Source organism: Oncorhynchus gorbuscha, linkage group LG21 (genome assembly GCF_021184085.1).
Source record: "Oncorhynchus gorbuscha isolate QuinsamMale2020 ecotype Even-year linkage group LG21, OgorEven_v1.0, whole genome shotgun sequence".
Classification (NCBI taxonomy): Eukaryota; Metazoa; Chordata; class Actinopteri; order Salmoniformes; family Salmonidae; genus Oncorhynchus; species Oncorhynchus gorbuscha.
In genome coordinates this window covers 12719681-12745955 of record NC_060193.1, presented here as the reverse complement: position 1 = coordinate 12745955, position 26275 = coordinate 12719681, and the positions used below count along the sequence as shown (strand labels likewise).

Genomic DNA, 26275 nt, shown 5'->3' with positions numbered 1-26275 from the left:
AAACAAAATTGACAACTTGGAATACTTGATTTATGGTACAAATCCATCAATTAACCAATCAACTTAGCAATTAATCAATCAACCAAGCAATTAACCAATCAACCAAGCAATTAAATAATCAACCAATACCTACCTGTTTAGTGATGAGGCGGTACTTCTGGAAGTCCTTGGGCCCCAGCTGGTCGTCACGGGTCAGCCTGGTCACCTTCACCTCAGGCCACTTGGACTTGACCAGTTGAGAGCAGAACCGCAGCAGCACCCCTGCCACGCCCTTCCCCCTTTCCTGGGGGGCCACACGTAACCCCTCCACCAGCATGGTCTCACCATCGTCAATCACACACACCGACTCCAGGGCAATCTGTTGAGGGAAGATGGGAGAAATGAAGAAGAGAGGGATAAAGGAGATGGGGAAGAAAGGAGAGGGGAAAAGAAAAACAAAGGGAGATTATGAACAACTGAATAAATACATTTTGTGAGTAATTTTCTTGTCATTTTTTCATGGTTGTTTCTAGGTAATAGAACTCTCAATGGTTCCAAAGTAGAACAGGTTCCTTAAGGACTCTTCTAACATGGATTCTATTTCTATGGTAACACCCGTGTAATGCTCTTGTCACTCCTTCTCACAACACTTTGCCCTGCTTGGGTGCAAAGTAGTAGTGTGGCGGCAGGTTGGTCTCGGACAGCCAGGTGATGTAGCAGATACTGGTAGCTTCTAATACAGCCCTTATAATGGCCTTATAAACATGCTATAACACGTTTATAACACTCTTTAATAACCATTTTTCACCACTTTGACCTGCTTACGTGCCAGTATGACGGTGCGGTTGCGCTTGGACAGCCATGCTTGTTAGCGTTCATAACACTCTTATAACACCCATAATAGAACCCTTATACACATGCTATAACAGGTTTATGACACACTTTATAACCTTTTCTCACCACTTTGCCCTGCTTGCGGGCCAGTATGACAGTGCGGTTGGACTCGGATAGCCAGGCGGTGTAGCGGGTCGGTAGGTAGTCAAGCCCTCCGTAGATGTCTTGGCTTATGGCCATGATCTCATCAAAGTCCTCCTCCGTCGCCACGGTGAACTGCAGGCCTGTCTGGGGCGGAGTCTCGGGGAGCTGGGGGCGGGGCAGGCTGTTCTCAATCTTCATGCTTACAGCTGGGGGGGAAGCGAGGGAGGAGGAGGGAGGAGAAGAGATTGATAGAGATGGGGTAGAGAGAGGATAGGAATGAGGGAGAGAGATCGATAGAGATGGGGTAGAGAGAGGATAGGAATGAGGGAGAGAGATCGATAGAGATGGGGAAGAGAGAGGATAGGAATGAGGGAGAGATTGATAGAGATGGGGAAGCGAGAGGATAGGAATGAGGGAGAGAGATCGATAGAGATGGGGAAGAGAGAGGATAGGAATGAGGGAGAGATTGATAGAGATGGGGAAGCGAGAGGATAGGAATGAGGGAGAGAGATCGATAGAGATGGGGAAGAGAGGTGATATGAATGAGGGAGAGATTGATAGAGATGGGGAAGAGAGAGGATAGGAATGAGGGGGAGAGTAGATTGAGAGGGAGAGAGATTGATAGAGATGGGGAAGAGAGAGGATAGGAATGAGGGGGAGAGTAGATTGAGAGGGAGAGAGATTGATAGAGATGGGGAAGAGAGAGGATAGGAATGAGGGGGAGAGTAGATTGAGAGGGAGAGAGATTGATAGAGATGGGGAAGAGAGAGGATAGGAATGAGGGAGAGAGTAGATTGAGAGGGGGAGAGATTGATAGAGATGGGGAAGAGAGAGGATAGGAATGAGGGAGAGAGATTGATAGAGATGGGGAAGAGAGAGGATAGGAATGAGGGAGAGAGTATATTGAGACAGGGAGAGAGAAAGAAAAAAAAGGTAAATAGAGTGGGACCAAGAGTAGGAGTATAAAGCAAATGGATTGGATTACACATCTGTTGCTGTAAATGAGAATATGATCTCATTCAATTAATCTGGCAAAGAGTATATATATTTGTCGCTTTATGCCTACAAATCTAGGATCTTAATTTGATTACCCTGATGTAGGAGATCTGTAATGCAGGAAATGTAAAACCTGTAGTGTTTTTTAGGTTTAAAAAGGCTTCCGAAGTTTGTAATTTTTTTGTAATTTTTTTCAACCCCTACAAAAATATCCATAAATTATAATCCACTTAGACGGCATTTACACAGGCAGCCCAATTCTGATCTTTTTCCACTAATTGGTATTTTGACCAATCGGATCAGCTCTTTTTCCCATAATTGGGAGAAAAAAAAATTCTGAATTAGGCTGCCTGTAATGGTTTTCCTCCTCTTAGTCTGAAGAGAAGAGGCGAGAAGTATGCGAGGACCAATATGCGGTGTGATAAGTGTCCATGGTTGTTTATTAAACACATAAATTGAACACTCCATACAAAACAATAAACGTAATGTGAATAACGAAAACAGTACTGTGTGGTGTAAAACACTGACACGGAAACAACCACCCACCAAACAACAGTGAAACCCAGGCTACCTCAGTATGATTCTCAATCAGAGACAACTAACGACATCTGCCTCTGATTGAGAACCATACTAGGCCGAACACAGAAAAACAACCTAGACACACAAAACATAGAATGCCCACCCAACTCACGTCCTGACCAACTAAAACAAACAATTAACACAATAACTAGGGTCAGAACGTGACACTGCCTGTGTACGTGCAGACATAATAATTCACATTTTCTGTTCCTGCAAAATGATTTTTCTGCTGTAGCAAACTGGCTGAAATTAAGATCCTACATCTGTACTCATGATTTCCAGGTGTGGGTTGATGGTCACTTTATACTGAATGTTATGGATTATTCTCACATCTGTTAACAGTGATTTTATTTTTGACCTTTATTTAACTAGGCAAGTCAGAATACATTCTTATTCCAATGACAGCCTAGGAACAGTGGGTGATCTACCTTGTACAGGGGCAGAACAACAGATTTTCACCTTCTCAGCTCAGAGATTCATCCAACGCTCTAACCACTAGACTACCTGCCGCATAATGTGGAGGTACAAGGACAGAGGACACACTGATTATACACTGCTGATAGTGTTGAATGTCATCAATACATTATGTCACCCATTTCAGGAAACTAGGCATATGTCACAGGTGACAAGAGCCATTTGAACACAATCTTTTTTAAATACATTTTTCTATGTGTTTTTTTTAGCATAAATGCCTTCTAGAACATGTGCACTTTCATGTGCCTAACTAACAAACTTGTATTCAATCTGTAAATTCAAATAAAATTGTTAAATTACGAGCCTAGCTGGTTTAGCCACAGAAAAAGTCAGCAACCTTCCCACTAAGCAAGATTGGCTGAGATAATGAGGGGGCTGGACATGCCGAAGGATGAGTTCAGATTGGTCTGCTATATAGCACGCTTCTGTCTAGTTGAGCTGGTCAGTACGTCTTGGTAATCCTGTATAATGCAGCTTTAAAAAAAATGTATTGTGTAATAAAACTGCATAAGTGTTGCTCTCCACTTTCTGGAGGAACGAGTTTTGAAATCAGTGGAATTCGAGTATGATAGCTAAGGAGATGGAGAAAACACCTGTCTCCGGATTACAACTTCAAACTAAGGGCAACCATGGCATCTGTGACAGGGAGAAGCATCCAACCATGATGTATACGGGTAAAATAGTCTAGCTAGCTGCATTTTCAGATATTACATGTTTATAATTTTGACAAAGTAATTTTAATTTAAAGTTAAAGTGTACTGTTAGCTAGCGAGCTGATGTTAGCTGACTGGCTCACTAGCTAACGTTACGTTTACAATGTTATTATTCGTATCTCAGAGCCTTGATTTGGTCTTATGTACTGTATAAATATTTGAAATTGTGTTTTTTACATTGGATAAAAGCAGAGACACAGAACTACAATGGGAAAGCAATTCTGATTTGAAAGTTGATGAACTTGTAACCTCACTTTTGAGAAAATGGCCTTTGAATGTTTTGGTACCTACTGGAGAGCTCTTCTTTGTCTACCCCCATTCAGCATCGTTCACACCCTCTTTAGTTCAACCAATCTCTTTAAGGGTTGATGCGAGCGTTTTGTCCTAACAACAGCAGTCAAGCTCCCAACTAACTAGCTAACAGTTGTCGCAGTGACATTCTATTACAATGGACACTTGCATAGCAGAGTCTTTTGTTAAGATATGTAGCTAGCTAGCTGAACAATGAACCATAATCCCAACTCATGATGTTACTACCCTGCATGAATCTACAGGTAGCTAACCAACCAGGTTCAATGTTAGCTAGCTAACAGTTAGCTAGCTAACATTAGACTATAACTAGCCAAGCAAATAGCTCTGAGATACAAGTAATAAGATCATACACGTAACGTTAGCTAGCTATCTAACAGTACACTTTAACTTGAAATGAAAAGACTTCATGTCAAAATTTGAAACTTGTAATAACTGAAAATGTAGCTTACCCGGGGTCGGAAATCGGAGTAGATAGCCAGTGCGAATTTACCAGCTACGTCTATCAACAGTTGTCACAGTAACATTCTATTGAAATGGACACTTGCATAGTGGAGTCTTTTGATAAGACATGTAGCTAGCTAGCTAGCTAAACAATAAACCATAATCACAACTCATGACCTTACTACCCTGCGTGAATCTGCAGGTAGCTAACCAACCAGGTTCAATGTTACCTAGCTAACATTAGGCTATAACTAGCCAAGCAAAATGTATAACAGTGAAAACTCAGTGTGTCCTCTGTATCCAGTCTGGCATCAATCACACTCTTAGAAAAAAGGGTTCCTAAAGGGTTCTTCGGATGTTCCTTGTAGGGTAACCATTTTTGGTTCCAGGGAGATCATTTTTTGTTCCACATAGGTTCCATGTGAAACCCTCTGTGGAAAGGGTCCTACATGGAAATCAAAAGGGTTCTACCAGGAACCAAGAATAATATAATATAATATATGCCATTTAGCAGACGCTTTTATCCAAAGCGACTTACAGTCATGTGTGCATACATTCTACGTATGGGTGGTCCCGGGGATCGAACCCACTACCCTGGCGTTACAAGCGCCATGCTCTACCAACTGAGCTACAGAAGGACCAAGAAGGTTCTACCTGGAACCAAAAAGGGTTGTTCAAATGGTTCTCCTATGGGTTCTAGATAGCACCTTTTTTCTCTAGGAATGTATACATTTTAACTATCACATCCTAGTGTTTTGACCACAGTGGGTCTTGGTCAGGAAGAAAACACAGACAACACAACCCTTAACCACACAGACAACAGGACCCCTCACCACACAGACAACACAACCCCTAACCACACAGACAACAGGACCCCCTAACCACACAGACAACACAACCTCTAACCACACAGACAGCACGAACCCTAACCACACAGACGGCACTAGTGTAGTTTCTGGTCTGGTCATTGTCAGGATGCAGGGCCACTTTGCCTGTCCAGTTTGGCACCAGTTTGCATGTGGCACGGAATGAGGAGACTGGCATCTGTCCCCCTCCCACTCCTCTCTACCAACCCCCTACCCCCCTAATCCCTTTTGGTAACCTCTTTGGATTCCTCAGAAAACACAGTCTCGCTCTGAAAACAAACACATTTCTCCAGGCTTTTGAAAAAAAGGTGGCGAGACGGGCGAGAGGAGCGGAGGGCTCAGGTCGTTGAAATGTGATTCCAGAAAGGTGCAGAGAAGCTTGGGCAGTTAAAGACTCTTTGTATGTGTGTGTGGGTGTGTCTCTGTCCATGTGTGTGTCTCTGTCTCCGTCTGTGTGTTCTCAGCCCCATGCATGCATGGACAGTCAGCGTTAGTTGGCCCCAGGGGGAATGAGGCTTCTAGCTGACGTGGTGAAGCAGGGCCGGACATTTCTGATAATCTGTCGATGGGAGATGTGAGTCTGGAGAAGGGGTGGTGGGGAGGGAGGGGGAGAGGAGGGAGGGAGGGGAGGGGAGGGGAGGGAGGGAGGGAGGGAGGGAGGGAGGGAGGGGAGGGAGGGAGGGAGGAGGGGGAGGGAGGGAGCGAGGGGAGAGGAGGGAGGGGGGAGGGGAGGGGAGGGGAGGGAGGGAGGGAGGGAGGGAGGGAGGGAGGGAGGGGGGGAGGGGGGAGGGAGGGAGGGAGGGAGGGAGGGAGAGAGGCCGGACGCCTGCATGAGACAGAGAGAACACTGTCTCGCCCCACCAGATCCCAACTCTCTCTCTCTCTCTCTCTTTCTCTCTGGTACTTTTCCATCAACTGGCATGCACAGACATGGTGCCGTCAACAATGTGTATAAACCCAGGATGACTGAATTGAAGCCACTGTGCAGCCATCTTGGTACTCCTCAATTGTAAAAAAAAAGATGTGTTGGAAGCTATAGAAAGGCTTTTATTAATATCTATATTTGTTTATTCTATTACAGACACCTTAATGCATACTTTTACATTATTACATTATATTATGTAAGATAAACATAAAAAATATATATACAGTGCATTCGGAAAGTATTCAGACAGCTTGACTTTATCCACATTTTGTTACGTTACAGCCTTACATTAAAATGTATTCAATTGTATTTTTTTCCTCGTCAATCTACATACAATGACAAAGAAAAAACAGGTTTTTCGATTTTTTTTTTACAAATGTATAAAAATGTAAAACTGAAATATCACATTTACATAAGTATTCAGACCCTTTACTCAGTATTTTGTTGAAGCAACTTTGGCAGCGATTACAGCATCAAGTCTTCTTGGGTATGACGCCACAAGCTTGGCACACCTGTATTTGGGGAGTTTCTCCCAACCTTCTCTGCAGATCCTCTCAAGCTACACTACTGGTCAAAAGTCTTAGAACACCAACTCATTCAAGGGTTCTTCTTCATTTTTACTATTTTCTACATTGTAGAATAATAGTGAAGACATCAAAACTATGAAATAACACAAGGAATCATGTAGTAACCAAAAAGTGTTCAACAAATCAAAATATATTTTATATTTGAGATTCTTCAAATAGCCACCATTCTCTCAACTAGCTTCACCTGGAATGCTTTTCCAACAGTCTTGAAGAAGTTCCCACATATGATGAGCTCTTGTTAGCTGATTTACCTTAACTCTGCGGTCTGACTCATACCAAACCATCTCAATTTGGTTGAGGTCAGGGGATTGTGGAGGCAAAGACAATGACACGGCGATTAGAACCAAAAATCTTAAATTTGGACTCCAGACCAAAGGACACATTTCCACCGGTCTAATGTCCATTGCTTGTGTTTCTTGACCCAAACAATTATCTTCTTATTATTGGTGTCCTTTAGTAGTGGTTTCTTTGCAGAAATTTGGCTTGATTCACACAGCCTCCTCTGAATAGTTGATGCTGAGATGTGTCTTTTACTCCGTGAAGAATGTATTTGGGCTGCAATTTCTGAGGCTGGTAACTCTAATGAATTTATTCTCTGCAGCAGAGGTAACTCTGGGTCTTCCATTCCTGTGGGGGTCCTCATGAGAGTCAGTTTCATTATATCGCTTGATGGTTTTTGCGGCTGCACTTGAAGAAACTTTAAAAGATCTTGAAATGTTCGGGATTAACTGACCTTCATTTCTTAAAATAATGATGGACTGTCGTTTCTCTTTGCTTATTTGACATGTTCTTGCCATGATATGGACTGGTCACAACACAACTGAATGGCTCAAATGCATTAAGGAAATATATTCCAGAAATGAACTTTTAATTTAAATGCTGTTAATTTAAATGCATTCCAGGTGACTACCTCATGAAGCTGGTTGAGAAAATGCTAAGAGTGTTCAAAGCTGTGTCGTGGAAATTCTAATCTGTAATGAGGAGAAACAAGGTCAATCACCAATCAGGATATTACTTTATTTAAAATGTATTCATAAGGAAAGCATAGAGCAATTGCTTCTATAATGATGAGGCTTGTGGGCTCAACACTTCCAAGTGTTGTGATGAGTACCTCTGACATAGGAAGAATACAAATATATTTTATAGAAAAGATACGCCCTTTTAATCTTCATTACAAACAACAGATGTATGGAATGGGTCACAAGGTAAAACTTGATATATGAGAAAGGAGTATCCCGCAGCCAGATAGCATTTGCTATGAACACTGTTCTAATTTTTCAGTTTGGCCCCTAAGACGTGGCTCCGATCTCGTTCCTGGTACTTCATAGCACAGAAACACCAACTCATTCTATGGCATAGATCGATTGTCAACTCCAGATACTCCCATCTCAAGTAAAACCTCTTCTTGACCACACACCTGGACAAGCTGACTGAGGGGAGTGAGCCTCTAGGTCATACACTACCCCAGGATAGGTGCAACATCAGAGATGACATACAATGGTTCCAGACACACACATCTTTTCTTAGACATTATCTACTCCAAGGCCAAAGGAGGGAGTGACAAGCACACAGACATTGTGGAGACAAGTAATTGGTTTCCCATTAATCACACCATCCCTTCACATGGTTTAGAATAGGTAAAGACACATTCACATGGTTTAGAATAGGTAGAGACACATTCACATGGTTTAGAATAGGTAAAGACACATTCACATGGTTTAGAATAGGTAGAGACACATTCACATGGTTTAGAATAGGTAAAGACACATTCACATGGTTTAGAATAGGTAAAGACACATTCACATGGTTTAGAATAGGTAAATACACATTCACATTGTTTAGAATAGGTAAAGACACATTCACATGGTTTAGAATAGGTAGAGACACATTCACATTGTTTAGAATAGGTAAAGACACATTCACATCGTTTAGAATAGGTAAATACACATTCACATGGTTTAGAATAGGTAAATACACATTCACATCGTTTAGAATAGGTAAATACACATTCACATGATTTAGAATAGGTAGAGACACATTCACATCGTTTAGAATAGGTAAAGACACATTCACATATCAAAAGAATGTTCCCTCCTGTCCTCTTCTCTTTCTGATATTCTGCATAGCAACAGGGACATGTGAAAGACAAGCCTGACCTCTCCCCTCTCTGGGCCCCAGGTGACTGAGCCCCAACTGAGGGAGGAAGTGCAACTGCCAACACCAGAGTCCGAAGGAATACATTTTAATTACAAGCATATCATATAAGAATATTATGCAGGTAAGACATCTTAATTATCTATGTTACCTAACTCATTCTGATTCTTCTGCCACAGCTGTCATCAAGTCAAAGGGTGGCTATTTGAAGAATCTCAAATATAAAATATATTTTGATTTGTTTAACACTTTTTTGGTTACTACATGATTCCATATGTGTTATTTCATAGTTTTAATGTCTTCACTATTCTTCTACAATGTAGAAAATAATACAAAATAAATAAAAACCCTTGAATGATTTGGTGTTGTAAAACTTTTGACCGGGACTGTATGTCAGGTTGGATGGGGAGCGTCACAGCACAACTATTTTCAGGTTTTTCATCTTTAATACATTTGAAAACATTTTTAAAAACCTGTTTTTGCTTATTCATTATGGGATATTGTGTGTACATTGATGTTTAAAAAAAATCAATTTTAGAATAAGGCTGTAACGTAACAAAATGTGGAAAAAGGGAAAGGGTCTTAATACTTTCTGAATCCACTGCACACGCACGCACGCACGCACGCACGCACGCACGCACGCACGCACGCACGCACGCACGCACGCACGCACGCACACACACACACACACACACACACACACACACACACACACACACACACACACACACACACACACACACACACACACACACACACACACACACACACACAGGGTTCTTTGAGGATCTCCATGGTTCCTTGAGGAACTCCAGGGTTCTTTGAGGATCTCCAGGGGTTCCTTGAGGAACTCCAGGGTCTTTGAGGAACTCCAGGGTTCCTTGAGGAACCACTAATTCTAAGAGTGTGGAGAGTGAAAGTAATTTCTGCAAATCTTCCGTTTGTCATAGTATCAGTGCTAAAGATAGGAGTTGAAGGTCTATTGGTAACAGGAGATATGGATGCGTCAAACTCAAACAACCATTCCCTATTGAAACATACAGTAAATGATGTCCTTTAACAACATTGGACGGTAGGCAGGCAAAGTAGTGTACAAAGAGGCACTGGGTGATATGGTCAAACCACATACTGTATAATGTAATATAGTACATATCATATAATGTAATATAATACAGAACAGAATATTATCTGCCCTCAAATTGTTTCTCTCTTCCTTTGAAACAGCAGTAAAACAGACTAGTAGTCACATGATGTCAACAGAGGAGGACAGTAAAGAGGAGGATTTAGGCTATACAGTGCTGATGTGACACTCTTGTGGTGCTCTGACTACACACATACACAAACACACACACACCACACAGACAGTACATACTCACACACAACACACACACACACACACACACACACACACACACACACACACACACACACACACACACACACACACACACACACACACACACACACACACACACACACACACACACACACACACACACACACACACACACACACACACACACACACACACACACACACACACACACACACACACTGCTGTCCTGTAATAAACACAGAGGACTTGACAGAGATTAGAACACTACTGTACGTTATCCCTTTACGTAATTGAAGGGACACGGCGACAGATGTGTCAAGGTTTGAAATAGATGTCTGCATCCCAATTATTCCCTATTTAGTGCACTACTTTTGACCAGGACCTATAGGCTCTGTGGGCCCATAGGCTCTGAGGGCCCATAGGCTCTGAGGGCCCATAGGCTCTGAGGGCCCATAGGCTCTGAGGGCCCATAGGTTCTGGACAAAAGTAGTGTGTGATATATACTACCATTCAAGAGTTTGGGGTCACTTAGAAATGTTCTTGTTTTTGAAAGAAAAGCACATTTTTTGTCCATTAAAATAACATCAAATTGATCAGAAATACAGTGTAGACATTGTTAATGTTGTAAATGTCTTTTGTAGCTGGAAACGGCTGATGTTTAATGGAATATCTACATACACGTACAGAGACGTACAGAGGCCCATTATCAGCAACCATCACTCCTGTGTTCCAATGGCACGTTGTGTTAGCTAATCCAAGTTTATCATTTAAAAAAGCTAATTGATCATTAGAAACCCATTTTGCAATAATGTTAGCACAGCTGAAAACTGTTGTACTGATTACAGAAGCAATAAAACTGGCCTTCTTTAGACTAGTTGGGTCTCTGGTGCATCAGCATTTGTGGGTTCGATTACAGGCTCAAAATGGCCAGAAACAAAGAACTTTCTTCTGAAACTCTTCAGTCTATTCTTGTTCTGAGAAATGATGGCTATTCCATGCGAGAAATTGCCAAGAAACAGAAGATTTCGTACAACGCTGTGTACTAAGACCTTCACAGAACAGCGCAAACTGGCCCTAACCAGAATAGAAAGAGGAGTGGGAGGCCCCGGTGCACAACTGAGCAAGAGGACAAGTACATCAGAGAGTCTAGTTTGAGAAACAGATGCTTCACAAGTCCTCAACTGGCAGCTTCATTAAATAGTACTCGCACAACACCAGTCTCAACGTCAACATTGAAGAGGCGACTCCGGGATGCTGGCCTTCTAGGCAGAGTTGCAAAGAAAAAGCCATATCTCAGACTGGCCAATAAAAAGAAAAGATTAAGATGGGCAAAAGACAGACACTGGACAGAGGAACTCTGCCTAGAAGGCCAGCACCTCGGAGATGCCTCTTCACTGTTGACGTTGAGACGCAGATGATGTTTCCGTGGAAATGTAGAAGTTCTCTAGGCATTAATCAAAAATAATACTGTACAGTAGTCATCTCTGTAACTGTGCCTGTTGGCTTCAGGCCAAGTTATTATGAGTTTTAGAACTCAGTTGCCGGAACCCAAAACAAAACAAAGAGGAGTATTCAATCATTCAATGAGTCTGACCTCAGTATTCTATGCTATTGCAGTCCAATATCAAAACAACAACCTGTCCTATAACTCAGGCACAATTATGTGTGTGGCAAAGCAAACCAAAAACATGTTTAGTCGCCACATGCTTTGTAAACAACAGGTGTGGACTAACAGTGAAATGCTTACTTACTGGCCCTTTCTAACAATGCAGAGAGAAAAAAAGTAGAGAAATAATAGAAAAGTAAAACAAGAACAAAACTAGTAATATATACATGATAACTGGGCTATATACAAGGGGTACCAGTACCAAGTCAATGTTTTCAAATTTTTTATTTCACCTTTATTTAATCAGGTAGGCGAGTTGAGAACAAGTTCTCATTTGCAACTGCGACCTGGCCAAGACAAAGCATAGCAGTTGGACACATACAACAACACAGAGTTACACATGGAATAAACAATCATACAGTCAATAATGAAACAAAAAGTCTATATACAGTGAGTGCAAATTAGGTAAGATAAGGGAGCTAAGGCAATAAATAGGCCATGGTGGCGAAGTAATTACAATATAGCATTTAAACACTGGAATGGTAGATGTGCAGAAGATGAATGTGCAAGTAGAGATATTGGGGTGGAAAGGAGCAAGATAAATAAATAAATACAGTATGGGGATGAGGTAGTTGGATGGGCTGTTTACAGATTGGCTATGTACAGGTGCAGTGATCTGTGAGCTGCTCTGACAGCTGGTGCTTAAATCTAGTGAGGGAAATATGAGTCTCCAGCTTCAGTGAATTTTGCAGTTCATTCCAATCATTGGCCGCAGATAACTGGAAGGAAAGGCGGCCAAAGGAGGAATTGGCTTTGGGGGTGACCAGTGAGATATACCTGCTGGAGTGCGTGCTACGAGTGGGTGCTGTTATGGTGACCAGTGAGCTGAGATAAGGTGGGGCTTTACCTAGCAGAGTCTTGTAGATGACCTGGAGCCAGTGGGTTTGGCAACGAGTATGAAGCGAGGGCCAGCCAACGAGAGTGTACAGGTCATAGTGGATGAGGAATGTGGGGCTTTGGTGACAAAACAGATGGCACTGTGATAGACTGCATCCAATTGGTTGAGTAGAGTGTTCGAAGGCTATTTAATAAATGACATCGCCGAAGTCGAGGATCGGTTGGATGGTCAGTTTTACGAGGGTTTGTTTGGCAGCATGAGTGAAGGATGCTGTATTGCGAAATAGGAAGCTGATTTAAGATTTAATTTAGGATTGTTGTATGGCATTGAAGCTCGTCTGGAGGTTAGTTAACACAGTGTCCAGCGAAGGGCCAGAAGTATACAGAATGGTGTCGTCTGCGTAGAGTTGGATCAGAGAATCACCAGCAGCAAGAACGACATAATTGATGTATACAGAGAAGAGAGTTGGCCCGAGAATTGAACCCTGTGGCACCCCCATAGCCCCTCCAATTTGACAGACTGAACTCTATCAGAGACGTAGTTGGTAAACCAGGAGAGGCAATCATTTGAAAAACCAAGGCTGTTGAGTCTGCCAATAAGAATGTGGTGATTGACAAAGTTGAAAGCCTTGGCCAGGTCGATGAATACGGCTGCACAGTAATGTGTCTTATCGATGGCGGTTATGATATAATTTAGGACCTTGAGCGTGGATGAGGTGCACCCATGACCAGCTCTGAAACCAGATTGCATAGCTGAGAATGTACGGTGAGATTCGAAATGGTCGGTAATCTGTTCGTTAACCTGGCTTTCGAAGACCTTTGAAAGGCAGGGTAGAATAGATATAGGTCTGTAGCAGTTTGGGTCTAGAGTGTCTCCCACTTTGAAAAGGGGGATGACCGCTGCAGCATTCCAAACTTTGGGAATCTCAGACGATACGAAAGAGAGGTTGAACAGGCTAGTGATGTGCAGGGGTACGAGGTAATCATGGTAGATATGTACATATAACTATGAATAAAGGGACAGATAATAAACAGTAGCAGCAGGGTATGTGATGAGTCAAAAGTGTTAGTGCAAAACAGGTCAATAGTCCCGAGTAGCTATTTGGTTAACTAATAACTATTTAGCAGTCATTTAGCTTGGGGGTAGAAGCTGTTCAGGGTACCGTTGTTTCCAGACTTGTTCATCGGTACCGCTGAGGGAACAGTCTATGATTTGGGTGGCTGGAATCTTTGACAAGTTATAGGGCCTTTCTCTGACACCGTCTGATATAGAGGTCCTGGATGGCAGGGAGCTTGGCCCCAGTGATGTCCGCACTACCCTCTGTATCGCTTTGCATCAGATGCCAAGCAGTTGTAAAACCGAGGGCTGTGGCAGTCATGAAATTTGGTCAGCCGGTGATTGTCAAGCAAATAACTTCCGTCTTACAATAATTGACCATTAATTAACATAAACACATTTAATATCTCTAGGTTTCCACGCATAGCCTACAAGCCGCTGATGCAAACCTTTGGAATATGGCTAAAGAAACATGATATGAAGAAAATGTAGTCCATTTCAGAAGAACAGAATAGCATACACTGAGTTGTCCTTATGTTAGGCCATGATCTGGCTATGCCATATGGCTGTGGGCTACACTCGTTCAGACAAAATTTCCTTAGAATTCTGTGGCATTATTTTATATTATTTATAGTATAAACAATACAATTGACTGAATAAAATAGCAAGGATATTTTCTCCAAAAAATAGTGTGCGCACATGGGGCTATTCTGTGTTGAGCGGTTAACAAAGAAACTGATCCTGCTAAATGCTTCATTTAGAGTTATTTATCCAACTTTTGTTGTGATACAAATGTTGGGCTATATGTTTTGATTTTTAATACATTCTAAGGCTGCATGATGCGACTCTAATGATGATATGAAAAAAGTCACATGAAAGACTTGAGCTCTGATTTGTTTCTTACGCAGGCTACACACACTTCATCAGTCTCTCATTCACAATTTGAGAAGCACTTGATAATGCCTAGAATTTCACGGCAGCATCCCCTTAGTGTGGCTGTAATGCCCCTAAAAAATGAATGCCTTTCGCGGCAAGTGACCATTATACCCTTTGGCAAAATATAATAATGAATTCCCTTTTCCCGGCTGCCTGCTCAGAATCACCTCTCACTCACATGGCTTTCTCAGATATCTCAATTCTTATTAGCCAATGCCCATCATGTGATCGGGTCCTTCTCACAGGCTACAAGTGAAGACAGACACCTCTTGGACCTTATTGAATTCCGAGGTGCATATTGAAGATGTTCGAAGAACTGTCCATATTTACTTTTCGTCAGCCAACAAGATGAGTAGGCCTAATGAACAGCAAAAGTTCTAGCCTATGTCAATCTACTATCCCCCATAGTAAAAAGTTGACCTATTCTAGTGGTCAACTTGTCCTTCTGTGCAAGAAATAAACATTCCAAGCATAGTCTGGGACAGTTGTGGGATGCGATAGATCTCAAATGAATACAACCACTAGCATAAAAAAACAGGCTGATGCAACAGATCAGAAAGTTTAGCTTAAAATGTTGATAAACTAAACTCAGCAAAAAATGAAACATCCCTTTTTCAGGACCTTGTCTTTCAAAGACAATTTGTAATAATCCAAATAACTTCACAGATCTTCATTCTCATGCTTGTTCAATGAACCATAAACAATTAATGAACACGCACCTTTGGAACGGTCATTAAGACACTAACAGCTTACAGACGGTAGGCAACTAAGGTCACAGTTATGAAAACTAGAGTAAGTCGCTCTGGATAAGAGCGTCTGCTAAATGACTTAAATGTAAATGATGTAAATGTAGAGAGGCCTTTCAACTGACTCTTAAAAACACCAAAAGAAAGATGCTCAGGGTCCCTGCTCATCTGCGTGAACGTGCCTTAGGCTTGCTGCAAGGAGGCATGAGGACTGCAGATATGGCCAGGGCAATAAATTGCAATGTCCATACTGTGAGATGCCTAAGACAGCGCTACAGGGAGACAGGACAGACAGCTGATCGTCCTCACAGTGGCAGACCACGTGTAACAAAACCTGCACAGGATCGGTACATCCAAACATCACACCTGCAGGACAGGTACAGGATGGCAACAACAACTGCCCGAGTTACACCAAGAATGCACAATCCCTCCATCAGTGCTCAGACTGTCTGCAATAGGCTGAGAGAGGCTGGACTGACGGCTTGTAGGCCTGTTGTAAGGCAGGTCCTCACCAGACATCACCAGCAACAACGTCGCCTATGGGCAGAAACCCACCGTCGCTGGACCAAATAGGACTGGCAAAAAGTGCTCTTCACTGACGAGTGGCGGTTTTGTCTCACCAGGGGTGATGGTCAGATTCGCGTTTAACGTCAAAGGAATGAGTGTTACACCGGGGCCTTACTCTGGAGCGGGATCGATTTGGAGGTGGAGGATCCATCATGGTCTGGGGTGGTGTGTCACAGTATCATCGGACTGAGCTTGTTGTTATTGCAGGCAATTTCAACGATGTGCATTACAGGGAAGACATCCTCCTCCCTCATGTGGTACCCTTCTTGCAGGCTCATCCTGACATGACCCTCCAGCATGACAATGCCATCAGCCATACTGCTCGCTCTGTGTGTGATTTCCTGCAAGACAGGAATGTCAGAGTTCTACCGTGGCCAGCGAAGAGCCCGGAAATCAATCACATTGAGTGCGTCTGGGACCTGTTGGATTGGAGGGTGAGGGGTAGGGCCATTTCCCCCAGAAATGTCCGGGAACTTGCAGGTGCCTTGGTGGAAGAGTGGGGTAACATCTCACAGCCAGAACTGGCAAATCTGGTGCAGTCCATGAGGAGGAGATGTACTGCAGTACTTACATTTACATTTAAGTCATTTAGCAGACGCTCTTATCCAGAGCGACTTACAAATTGGTGCATTCACCCTATGACATGCATTCACCCTATGACATACTTAATGCAGCTGGTGGCCACACCAGATACTGACTGCTACTTTTGATTTTGACCACCCCGCCCCCTTTATTCAGGGGCACATTATTCAATTTCTGTTAGTTACATGTCTGTGGAACTTGTTCAGTTTATGTCTCAGTTGTTGAATCTTGTTATGTTCATACAAATATTTACACATGTTAAGTTTGCTGAAAATAAACGCAGTTGACAGTGAGAGGACATTTCTTTTTTTGCTGAGTTTATTAGGCTCTTTCTTCACATTATAACCGCAGCGATGCGCACAAGGCAGTAGGCTATAAGCGCGAATGTTCCTAAACGCAATCAATTAGCAGGAAAACGGCATTCTCAAAAATGACCACACATGCGATTATGCATGTAATGCATTATTATAATGGTGCATTTTTATGGTGAAAATTATCTTCCCCAAACTCACACGCCTCTTATGCCAGTTAGGGTCTACACCGGTTGTAAAGTGGATTAATATGCTTCATTTCAAGAAGTTATTTGGCCACTTTAGTTGTGATACAAACTTTATCAAAACATACAGTGCATTCGGAAACTATTCAGAATCCTTGACTTTTTCCACATTTTGTTACGTTACAGCCTTATTCTAAAATGTATTAAATGTTTTTTTCCCTGATCAATATACACACAATAGTCCATAATAACAAAGCAAAACAGGTTATCAGACATTTTTGCAAATGTATAAATAAAAAATAGAAATATCACATTTACATAAGTTTTCAGACCCTTTACTCAGTACTTTCTTTGAAGCACCTTTTACAGTGATCACAGCCTCAAGTCTTCTTGGGTATGACGCTATAAGCTTGGCACATCTGTATTTTTTGAGTTTCTCCCATTATTCTCTGCAGATCCTCTCAATCTCTGTCGGGTTGGATGGGGTGCGTCGCTGCACAGCTATTTTCAGTTCTCTCCAGAGATGTTCAATCAGGTTCAAGTCTGGGCTCTGGCTGGGCCACTCAAGGACATTCAGACGCTTGTCTCGAAGCCACTACTGAGTTGTCTTGGCTGCGTGCTTAGGGTCATTGTCCTGTTGGAAGGTGAACCTTCTCCCCATTCTGAGGTTCTGAGTGCTCTGGAGCAAGTGTTCATCAAGGATCTCTTTGTACTTTGCTCAATTCAGCTTTTTCTCCATCCTGACTAGTCTCATAGTCCCTGCCACTGAAAAACATCCCCACAGCATGTTGCTGCCACCACCATGCTTCACCGTAGGGATGGTGCCAGGTTTCCTCCAGGCGTGACGCTTGACATTCAGTCCAAAGTGTTCAATCTTGGTTTCATCAGACCAAAGAATCTTGTTTCTCATGGTCCGAGAATCCTTTAGGTACCTTTTGGCAAACTCCAAGCGAGCTGTCATGTGCCTTTTACTGAGGAGTGGCTTCCGGCTGGCCACTCTACCATAAAGGTCTGATTGGTGGAGCGCAGCAGAGATTGTTGTCCTTCTGGAAGGTTCTCCCATTTCCACAGAGGAACTCTGGAGCTCTGTCAGAGTGACAATTGGGTTCTTGGTCACCTCCCTGACCAAGGACCTTCACCCCCGATTGATCAGTTTGGCCGGGCGGCCAGCTCTAGTTAGAGTCTTGGTGGTTCCAAACTTCTTCCATTTAAGAATGATGGAGGCCACTATGCTCTTGGTGATCTTCAGACATTTGTTGGTACCCTTCCCCTTCCTCATCTGTGCATGACACAATCCTGTCTAGAAGCTCAACGGGCAATTCCTTCGACCTCATGGCTTGGTTTTTGCTCTGAAATTCACTGTTAACTTTGAGACCTTATATAGACAGATGTGTGCCTTTACAAATTATGTCAAATCAATTGAATTTATCACAGGTGGATTACAATCAATTTGTAGAGACATCTCAAAGATGATCAATGGAAACAGGATGCACCTGAGCTCAATTTCAAGTCTCATAGCAAAGGGTCTGTTTTTTTATATATATACTGCTACATTTAAAAAAAAGCTATTTTCACTTTTTCATTATGGTGTTGTCATAGCGTTGCCCTCTTTGGGTGTGGCGAGCCCCATCCCCCTCTCCCTGCCTCCCCCTTTCCTCCTTCAACTAGGCTGCTGTGGTCAGAGAGACATTGTAAATTCCAGAGGATCTCCTCATGGACACACAGTATAGAGAGAGTAAATTTTCATAGAGAACAGGGGAATTTCTTCCACCTCACAGAACTCGAGGTCTGAACAAATTTCATGTTCCAGAGAAAGTATAGAAGATCGGTGAAGAATCCACTGGTCCGTTTGTTACAACTCATGGGAGAAGATTTGGCCACATTACCATAACGCTGTTTATAATATAGCCTCAGATATGAGGTTTACATCTTATTGTTGTATAAGATGAATGAGTGAGTATGAGACTGTTTACACAATTTTACAATGTGATTTTGGACTGTTTAATGAAGGAAAACTCAAAAAGGGGATTGGAGTTAACTAAATCAGAGGACCGCCCCTGAGCCCAGTTAGGGTCAGACGTCCTGGGACGGCTCTTGAGCCCAGTTAGGGTCAGGCGTCCTGGGACAGCACCTTTCTGCAATTCCAAATAAATCCCAACTTTGAGAAATTATCACCAGACCATGTTTTTCTCCATTAGGAGAAATGACGAAGGTTGTAGACCATTGCTGAATCTTTTAACCATACCATGTGGTTAAACTCTTAGACTATCGATACCGACAGAATAAGAACAAGTCTTTGATATGAATTACTAGTCTGCAGCTAGGAATTCGGTATCATTAAACGCGAAGAACGACAACTGCCGAAACATTCATTCTATAACGGAACACATAATTTCACTCTGAACTATCCCCTCTAACCACAACCGAGAGAGGGAGAGAAATGGACAATTCTACTAAAGAAACAAATTTTTCACTAGCGATCAAGAATACACACTGAGTGTAAATATATATATTGATTGCAATTGTTCCCGGATGAGTGAGCGTTCATGTGCAAAGGACTAGCTTTTCAATTGTTGTAATTATCACTTTGTAGTGACTTCTTAGTCGACCCCCACCTCCCCTTTTGTCTAACAAGCCGCCATGCCGGTTTAGCCCACTAGGGGCACATTCTCCTATCATTCTTGTAACCACATTTACTGTTTGTTTATTCATTTCTGTTAATTACTTGGTTAGTAATAAATAAATGATTTAAGACAATTGATGTATGGATGACTCATAGTGAAGACAGGGTTCGTGCAGATAACCAACAATTTACGACGTTTGGAATGAGACTAACGTGAGGTAAAGCAAATAATTCATTAATTCAAAGACTAATTGATCAGATAAAATATCTGAAAATTTATTTTAGGAAATTATAACTTTGTAATCTGAATATTTCTCTTGGTGCCCGACTTCCTAGTTACCGTAATTGCTGGACTATTAAGCGCACCTGAATATAAACCGCACCCACTGAATTATAAAAAAAGGATGTAATTTGTACATAAATAAGCCGCACATGTCTATAAGCCGCAGGTGCCTACCGGTACATTGAAACAAATTAACTTTACACAGCCTTTAAACGAAACACGGCTTGTAACAAAAATAAATAGGCTTTAACGAAACACGGCTTGTAAGAGAAATTAAAACAGTAGCCGACCAGTAAAGTCATTGGTCACTATCTTCCTCCTCCTGTGCACTGAAACCACTGAAGTCATCTCCTTCGGTGTCGGAGTTGAATAGCCTCAGAATTGCTTCATCCGATGTTGGATCGTTTTCATTGTCGCTCTCGTCACTTTCATCCGGAGGCAAATACCCCGCTGAGCTCATGCTGCCCCTTCAACACGCAGCAGTCCAGCCTTTCAAAACCCGTTGATGATAGTGGATTTTTTGACAATGCTCCACGCTGTCAGGACCCACTGGCAGACTTGACCATAAGATGCTCTTCGCCTGCGGCCCGTTTAAGTGAAGGATTTCTCCCCACTTGTCATCCAAGCCTCCCACTGAACAAGGAGCGCCACCTTAAATGCACGATTTACACTGATGTCGAGTGGCTGCAAATACTTTGGGTCATCTGCTTTTCTTCCCTCGGAAAGCTTTTGTTGTCTTTTTGCACTGAGTCAGTTCCTCACGCTGCCGTTTCCAACGTCTTATCATCGACTCATTAAGGCCAAGCTCCCGTGCAGCAGCTCTATTTCCTTTTCCAACAGCCAGATCGATCGCCTTCAACTTGAAAGCTGCATCATATGCATTTCTCCGTGTCTTTGCCATGATGAGGGTGACAAAATTACTACCGTAATCAGAATGATGGGAAGTTTGAGCGCGCTTGATTTACGTCACATTATGTGACGGTGCTCAGTTTTTTGGCGGGATGAATCTTGTGAAAGCGGGAAAAATCCATAAATTAGCCGCGTCATTGTATAAACCGCGAGGTTCAAAGTGTGGGAATAAAGTAGCGGCTTATAGTCCGGAAATTACGGTAATTAGTTACATGATTAATGACCGCAGAATACTAATTACAGAGAATCTTTGATAAAAACTATAAGTCTTCAATTTAATGATAGTAAAGACATGACAGTGGATTGTGTGTAGATTGATGAGGAAACAAACTAATTTAATCAATTTTAGAATAAGGCTGTAACGTAACACAATGTGGAAAAAGGGAAGGGGTCTGAATACTTTCTGAATGCACTGTACACATCAGTGGTTACATTTAACCACTGATCTAAGGTGTATAGGCCTATGACTACTGCAACTACGATTTGAAAAAGTCACAAAGAAAAGGCACTTTCTTGCCTTACTGCACAAAAGCTGGGCATGATTCACAACCGATAGGCTGATATTGTCACCCACCCATCAGACTATTCTTGATTTAATTTTGTCTTTACATATACTAAATAATATGTGTTAAATTTGTTTTTATTTAGAACGGACCATTATCATGCACCTGTCTCGAAACAGGGGCAGGGGGTGGAAAAATGACGGCACTTAAATAGCGAATGGAGGACGCTGTTTCCTGTGTTTCATTTTCATGCCAGACAGGTAGGCTATACTCCTGTTGTAAAGGGAAGAAATGTGCCTAATATTAGGAAAGTTGATCAATAAATATAGTAGGCCTAGCCTATAGAAAGCTGATGGGATCCTCCTTTTTTTAATAGAGGCCATCACTCTGTTTTCTCACGCAATTGCATAGCCTATAGAAATTTTGCGCAACATGAGCTCATGGGCTTTCATGAAGTGTTTGATTAGATTTCCCATCACATTTGCATTGATGGTTCCAGGCAGTTAGTACGTTTGGTAGGCTACTAATGACCAGCAGCAGCATCAGAGTTTGGAGAAGCCTAGTTACCGTGACTAAACATTCACATGGAATTTGACTGCCTTCATGACTCGTGACCGCCAGAGTGGCTGTAATACGGACACTGTAACAGCCCCAACCATACCAGTCGTGGGTGAACAGGGAGTACAGGAGGGGATTAAGCCGTATCCCTGAGGGGCCCCCATGTTGAGGGTCAGCGTGGCGGATGTGTTGTTGCCTACCTTCACCACCTTAGTGTGTCACATCTGGAAGTCCAGGACCTAGTTGCAGGTGTTCAGTCCCAGGGTCCTGAACTTAGTGATGAGCTTGGAGGTCACTATGGTGTTGAAATCTGAACTGTAGTCAATTAACAGCATTATCACCTAGGTGTTCCTTTTGTCCAGGTGGGAAAGGGCAGGTTGGAGTGCAAAAGAGATTGCGTCATCTGTGGATCTATTGGAGCGATATGTGAATTGAAGTGGATCCAAGGTGTCTGGGATGATGGTGTTGATGTGAGCCATGACCAGCCTTTCAAAACATTTCATGGCTACAGATGTGAGTGCTACGGGGCGATAGTCATTAGGCAGGTTACCATGGCATTCTTGGGCTGCTTCAAACATGTTGGTATTACAGACTTGGTCAGGGACAGTTTGAAAATGTTAGCGAAGACACGTGAGTGTTTGGTTTATTCGGATCCCCATTCGATTCTTACCGAAGCAGCAGCGATAGACAAGGAGAGTCACACACATTAAAAATACAATGCTAATAATAATAATAATTGTACTGTGTCTGTGTGTCTCCTCACAGTCCTCATGAAATGTTCTTTAATCTTTTTTAACCTATTACACTGAACAGAAATATAAATGCAACATGCAACAATTTCAAAGATTTTCCTGAGTGACAGTTCACAGAAGGAAATCAGCCAACTGAAAACAATTCGTTAGACAGTTCTCTCTCTTCTCATGTAAACAGGACGGACCAATCAACATGATCTAAAAGGAGATTACAGTGAATTTCCATATACTAAACATCAGTCCTAATTCCTGAATTAGGCTACACTGAAGAATCTGGCATTTAAATAAATCTCTCTTCCTCGTTTGCTGCAGTGCCCCCCCTGTCTCTCTCTCTCACTCTTTGTCTTTCTCCCTCCTCCCTCTCTACCTCCCTCCCTCCTTCCTTCCCTCTCTCTATCTCTTTCTCCCTCCTTCCCTCCCTCCATTCTTCCCACCTTCTCTCTTTCTTCCTCCTTCCCACCCTCTCTCCCTCCTTCTCTACCTCCCTCCCTCCCTCCCTCCCTCCCTCCCTCCCTCCCTCCCTCCCTCCCTCCCCTCACTACCTCCATATCTAGTCCATGTGTTCATGCTTGTGTGTTTACATAACTCCCTGTGGTAAAATCCCATGACATATTTATACACTTGTCCTCTTGATTTCACCTGTGCAGTATTTCTGTCATGTTTTGTCTTAGATTGTCTTGTCATTTTGCTTTTCCCTCTGTTCATTTTCCCCCTGCTGGTCTTTTTAGGTTCGTTCCCCTTTTTCTCTCTCCCTTCCTCTCTCTCTTCTCTCTATCGTTCCGTTCCTGCTCTCAGCTGTTCCTATTCCCCTAATCAATCATTTAGTCTTCCCACACCTGTTCCCGATCCTTTTCCCTGATTAGAGTCCCTATTTCTCTCCTTGTTTTCCGTTCCTGCCCTGTCGGATCCTTGTCTATTGTTCACCGTGCTGTGTCTATGTATCGCCCTGTCGTGTCGTGTTTCCCTCAGATGCTGCGTGGTGAGCAGGTGTCTGAGTCTGCTACGTTCAAGTGCCTTCCCGAGGCAACCTGCAGTTCTTGATCAAGTCTCCAGTCTGTTCTCGTCATTACGAGTAGTATTATGCCTTTTGATTGTAAAGTTACTTTACTGGATTAAAAACTCTGTTTTCGCCAAGTCGCTTTTGGGTCCTCATTCACCTGCATAACAGAAGGATCCGACCAAGGAATGGACCCAGCGACTACAGATGCTCGTAACACTGCCGTCGAGATCCAAGGAGCCATGCTCGGCAGACACGAGCAGGAATTGTCTGCTGCTCGCCATGCCGTGGAGAACCTGGCCGCTCAGGTTTCCGACCTCTCTGGACAGTTCCAGAGTCTTCGTCTCGTGCCACCTGTTACTTCCTGGCCTGCCGAGCCTCCGGAACCTAGGGTTAATAACCCACCTTGCTACTCCGGGCAGCCCACGGAGTGCCGCTCCTTTCTCACCCAGTGTGATATTGTGTTCTCTCTCCAACCCAACACATACTCTAGCGAGAGAGCTCGGGTTGCTTACGTCATTTCACTCCTTACTGGCCGGGCTCGAGAGTGGGGCACAGCTATCTGGGAGGCAAGGGCTGATTGTTCTAACAATTACCAGAACTTTAAAGAGGAGATGATTCGGGTTTTTGACCGTTCAGTTTTTGGTAGGGAGGCTTCTAGGGCCCTGGCTTCCCTATGCCAAGGTGATCGATCCATAACGGATTACTCTATAGAGTTTCGCACTCTTGCTGCCTCTAGTGACTGGAACGAGCCGGCGCTGCTCGCTCGTTTTCTGGAGGGACTCCACGCAGTGGTCAAAGATGAGATTCTCTCTCGGGAGGTTCCTTCCAGTGTGGACTCTTTGATTGCTCTCGCCATCCGCATAGAACGACGGGTAGATCTTCATCACCAAGCTCGTGGAAGAGAGCTCGCGTCAACGGTGTTTCCCTGCTCCGCATCGCAACCATCTCCCTCCTCTGGCTCAGAGACTGAGCCCATGCAGCTGGGAGGTATTCGCATCTCGACCAAGGAGAGGGAACGGAGGATCACCAACCGCCTGTGCCTCTATTGCGGATTTGATGGACATTTTGTCAATTCATGTCCAGTAAAAGGCCAGAGCTCATCAGTAAGCGGAGGGCTACTGGTGAGCACTACTACTCAGGTCTCTTCATCTAGATCCTGTACTACTATGTCGGTCCATCTACGCTGGACCGGTTCGGGTGCTACATGCAGTGCCTTGATTGACTCTGGGGCTGAGGGTTGTTTCATGGACGAAGCATGGGCTCGGAAACATGACATTCCTTTCAGACAGTTAGACAAGCCTACGCCCATGTTTGCCTTAGATGGTAGTCATCTTCCCAGTATCAGATTTGAGACACTACCTTTAACTCTCACAGTATCTGGTAACCACAGTGAGACTATTTCTTTTTTGATTTTTCGTTCACCTTTTACACCTGTTGTTTTGGGTCATCCCTGGCTAGTATGTCATAATCCTTCTATTAATTGGTCTAGTAATTCTATCCTATCCTGGAACGTTTCTTGTCATGTGAAGTGTTTAATGCCTGCCATCCCTCCCATTTCTTCTGTCCCCACTTCTCAGGAGGAACCTGGCGATTTGACAGGAGTGCCGGAGGAATATCATGATCTGCGCACGGTCTTCAGTCGGTCCCGAGCCAACTCCCTTCCTCCTCACCGGTCGTATGATTGTAGTATTGATCTCCTTCCGGGGACCACTCCTCCTCGGGGTAGACTATACTCTCTGTCGGCTCCCGAACGTAAGGCTCTCGAGGATTATTTATCTGTGTCTCTTGACGCCGGTACCATAGTGCCTTCTTCCTCTCCGGCCGGGCGGGGTTCTTTTTGTTAAGAAGAAGGACGGTACTCTGCGCCCCTGCGTGGATTATCGAGGGCTGAATGACATAACGGTTAAGAATCGTTATCCGCTTCCCCTTATGTCATCAGCCTTCGAGATTCTGCAGGGAGCCAGGTGCTTTACTAAGTTGGACCTTCGTAACGCTTACCATCTCGTGCGCATCAGAGAGGGGGACGAGTGGAAAACGGCGTTTAACACTCCGTTAGGGCATTTTGAGTACCGGGTTCTGCCGTTTGGTCTCGCCAATGCGCCAGCTATTTTTCAGGCATTAGTTAATGATGTTCTGAGAGACATGCTGAACATCTTTGTTTTTGTCTATCTTGACGATATCCTGATTTTTTCACCGTCACTCGAGATTCATGTTCAGCACGTTCGACGTGTTCTACAGCGCCTTTTAGAGAATTGTCTCTACGTGAAGGCTGAGAAGTGCTCTTTTCATGTCTCCTCCGTTACTTTTCTCGGTTCCGTTATTTCCGCTGAAGGCATTCAGATGGATTCCGCTAAGGTCCAAGCTGTCAGTGATTGGCCCGTTCCAAGGTCACGTGTCGAGTTGCAGCGCTTTTTAGGTTT

The 26275-nt window shown here is 43.3% G+C and overlaps 1 protein-coding gene across 1 annotated transcript in view; it reads right to left on the bottom strand.

Annotated features, from left to right (window-relative positions):
- The window catches only part of LOC124007852 (histidine N-acetyltransferase-like), a 38694-nt gene that overhangs the window by 4322 nt on the left and 8097 nt on the right, over positions 1 to 26275 (bottom strand). Inside the window, exons 2-3 of the mRNA XM_046318637.1 lie at positions 940 to 1163; positions 134 to 358 (exon numbers count right to left, since the gene is read on the bottom strand). Coding sequence (XP_046174593.1) covers positions 134 to 358; positions 940 to 1155 — 441 coding nt within the window. The 5' untranslated portion in view covers positions 1156 to 1163. The remainder of the gene's footprint in view (positions 1 to 133; positions 359 to 939; positions 1164 to 26275) is intronic.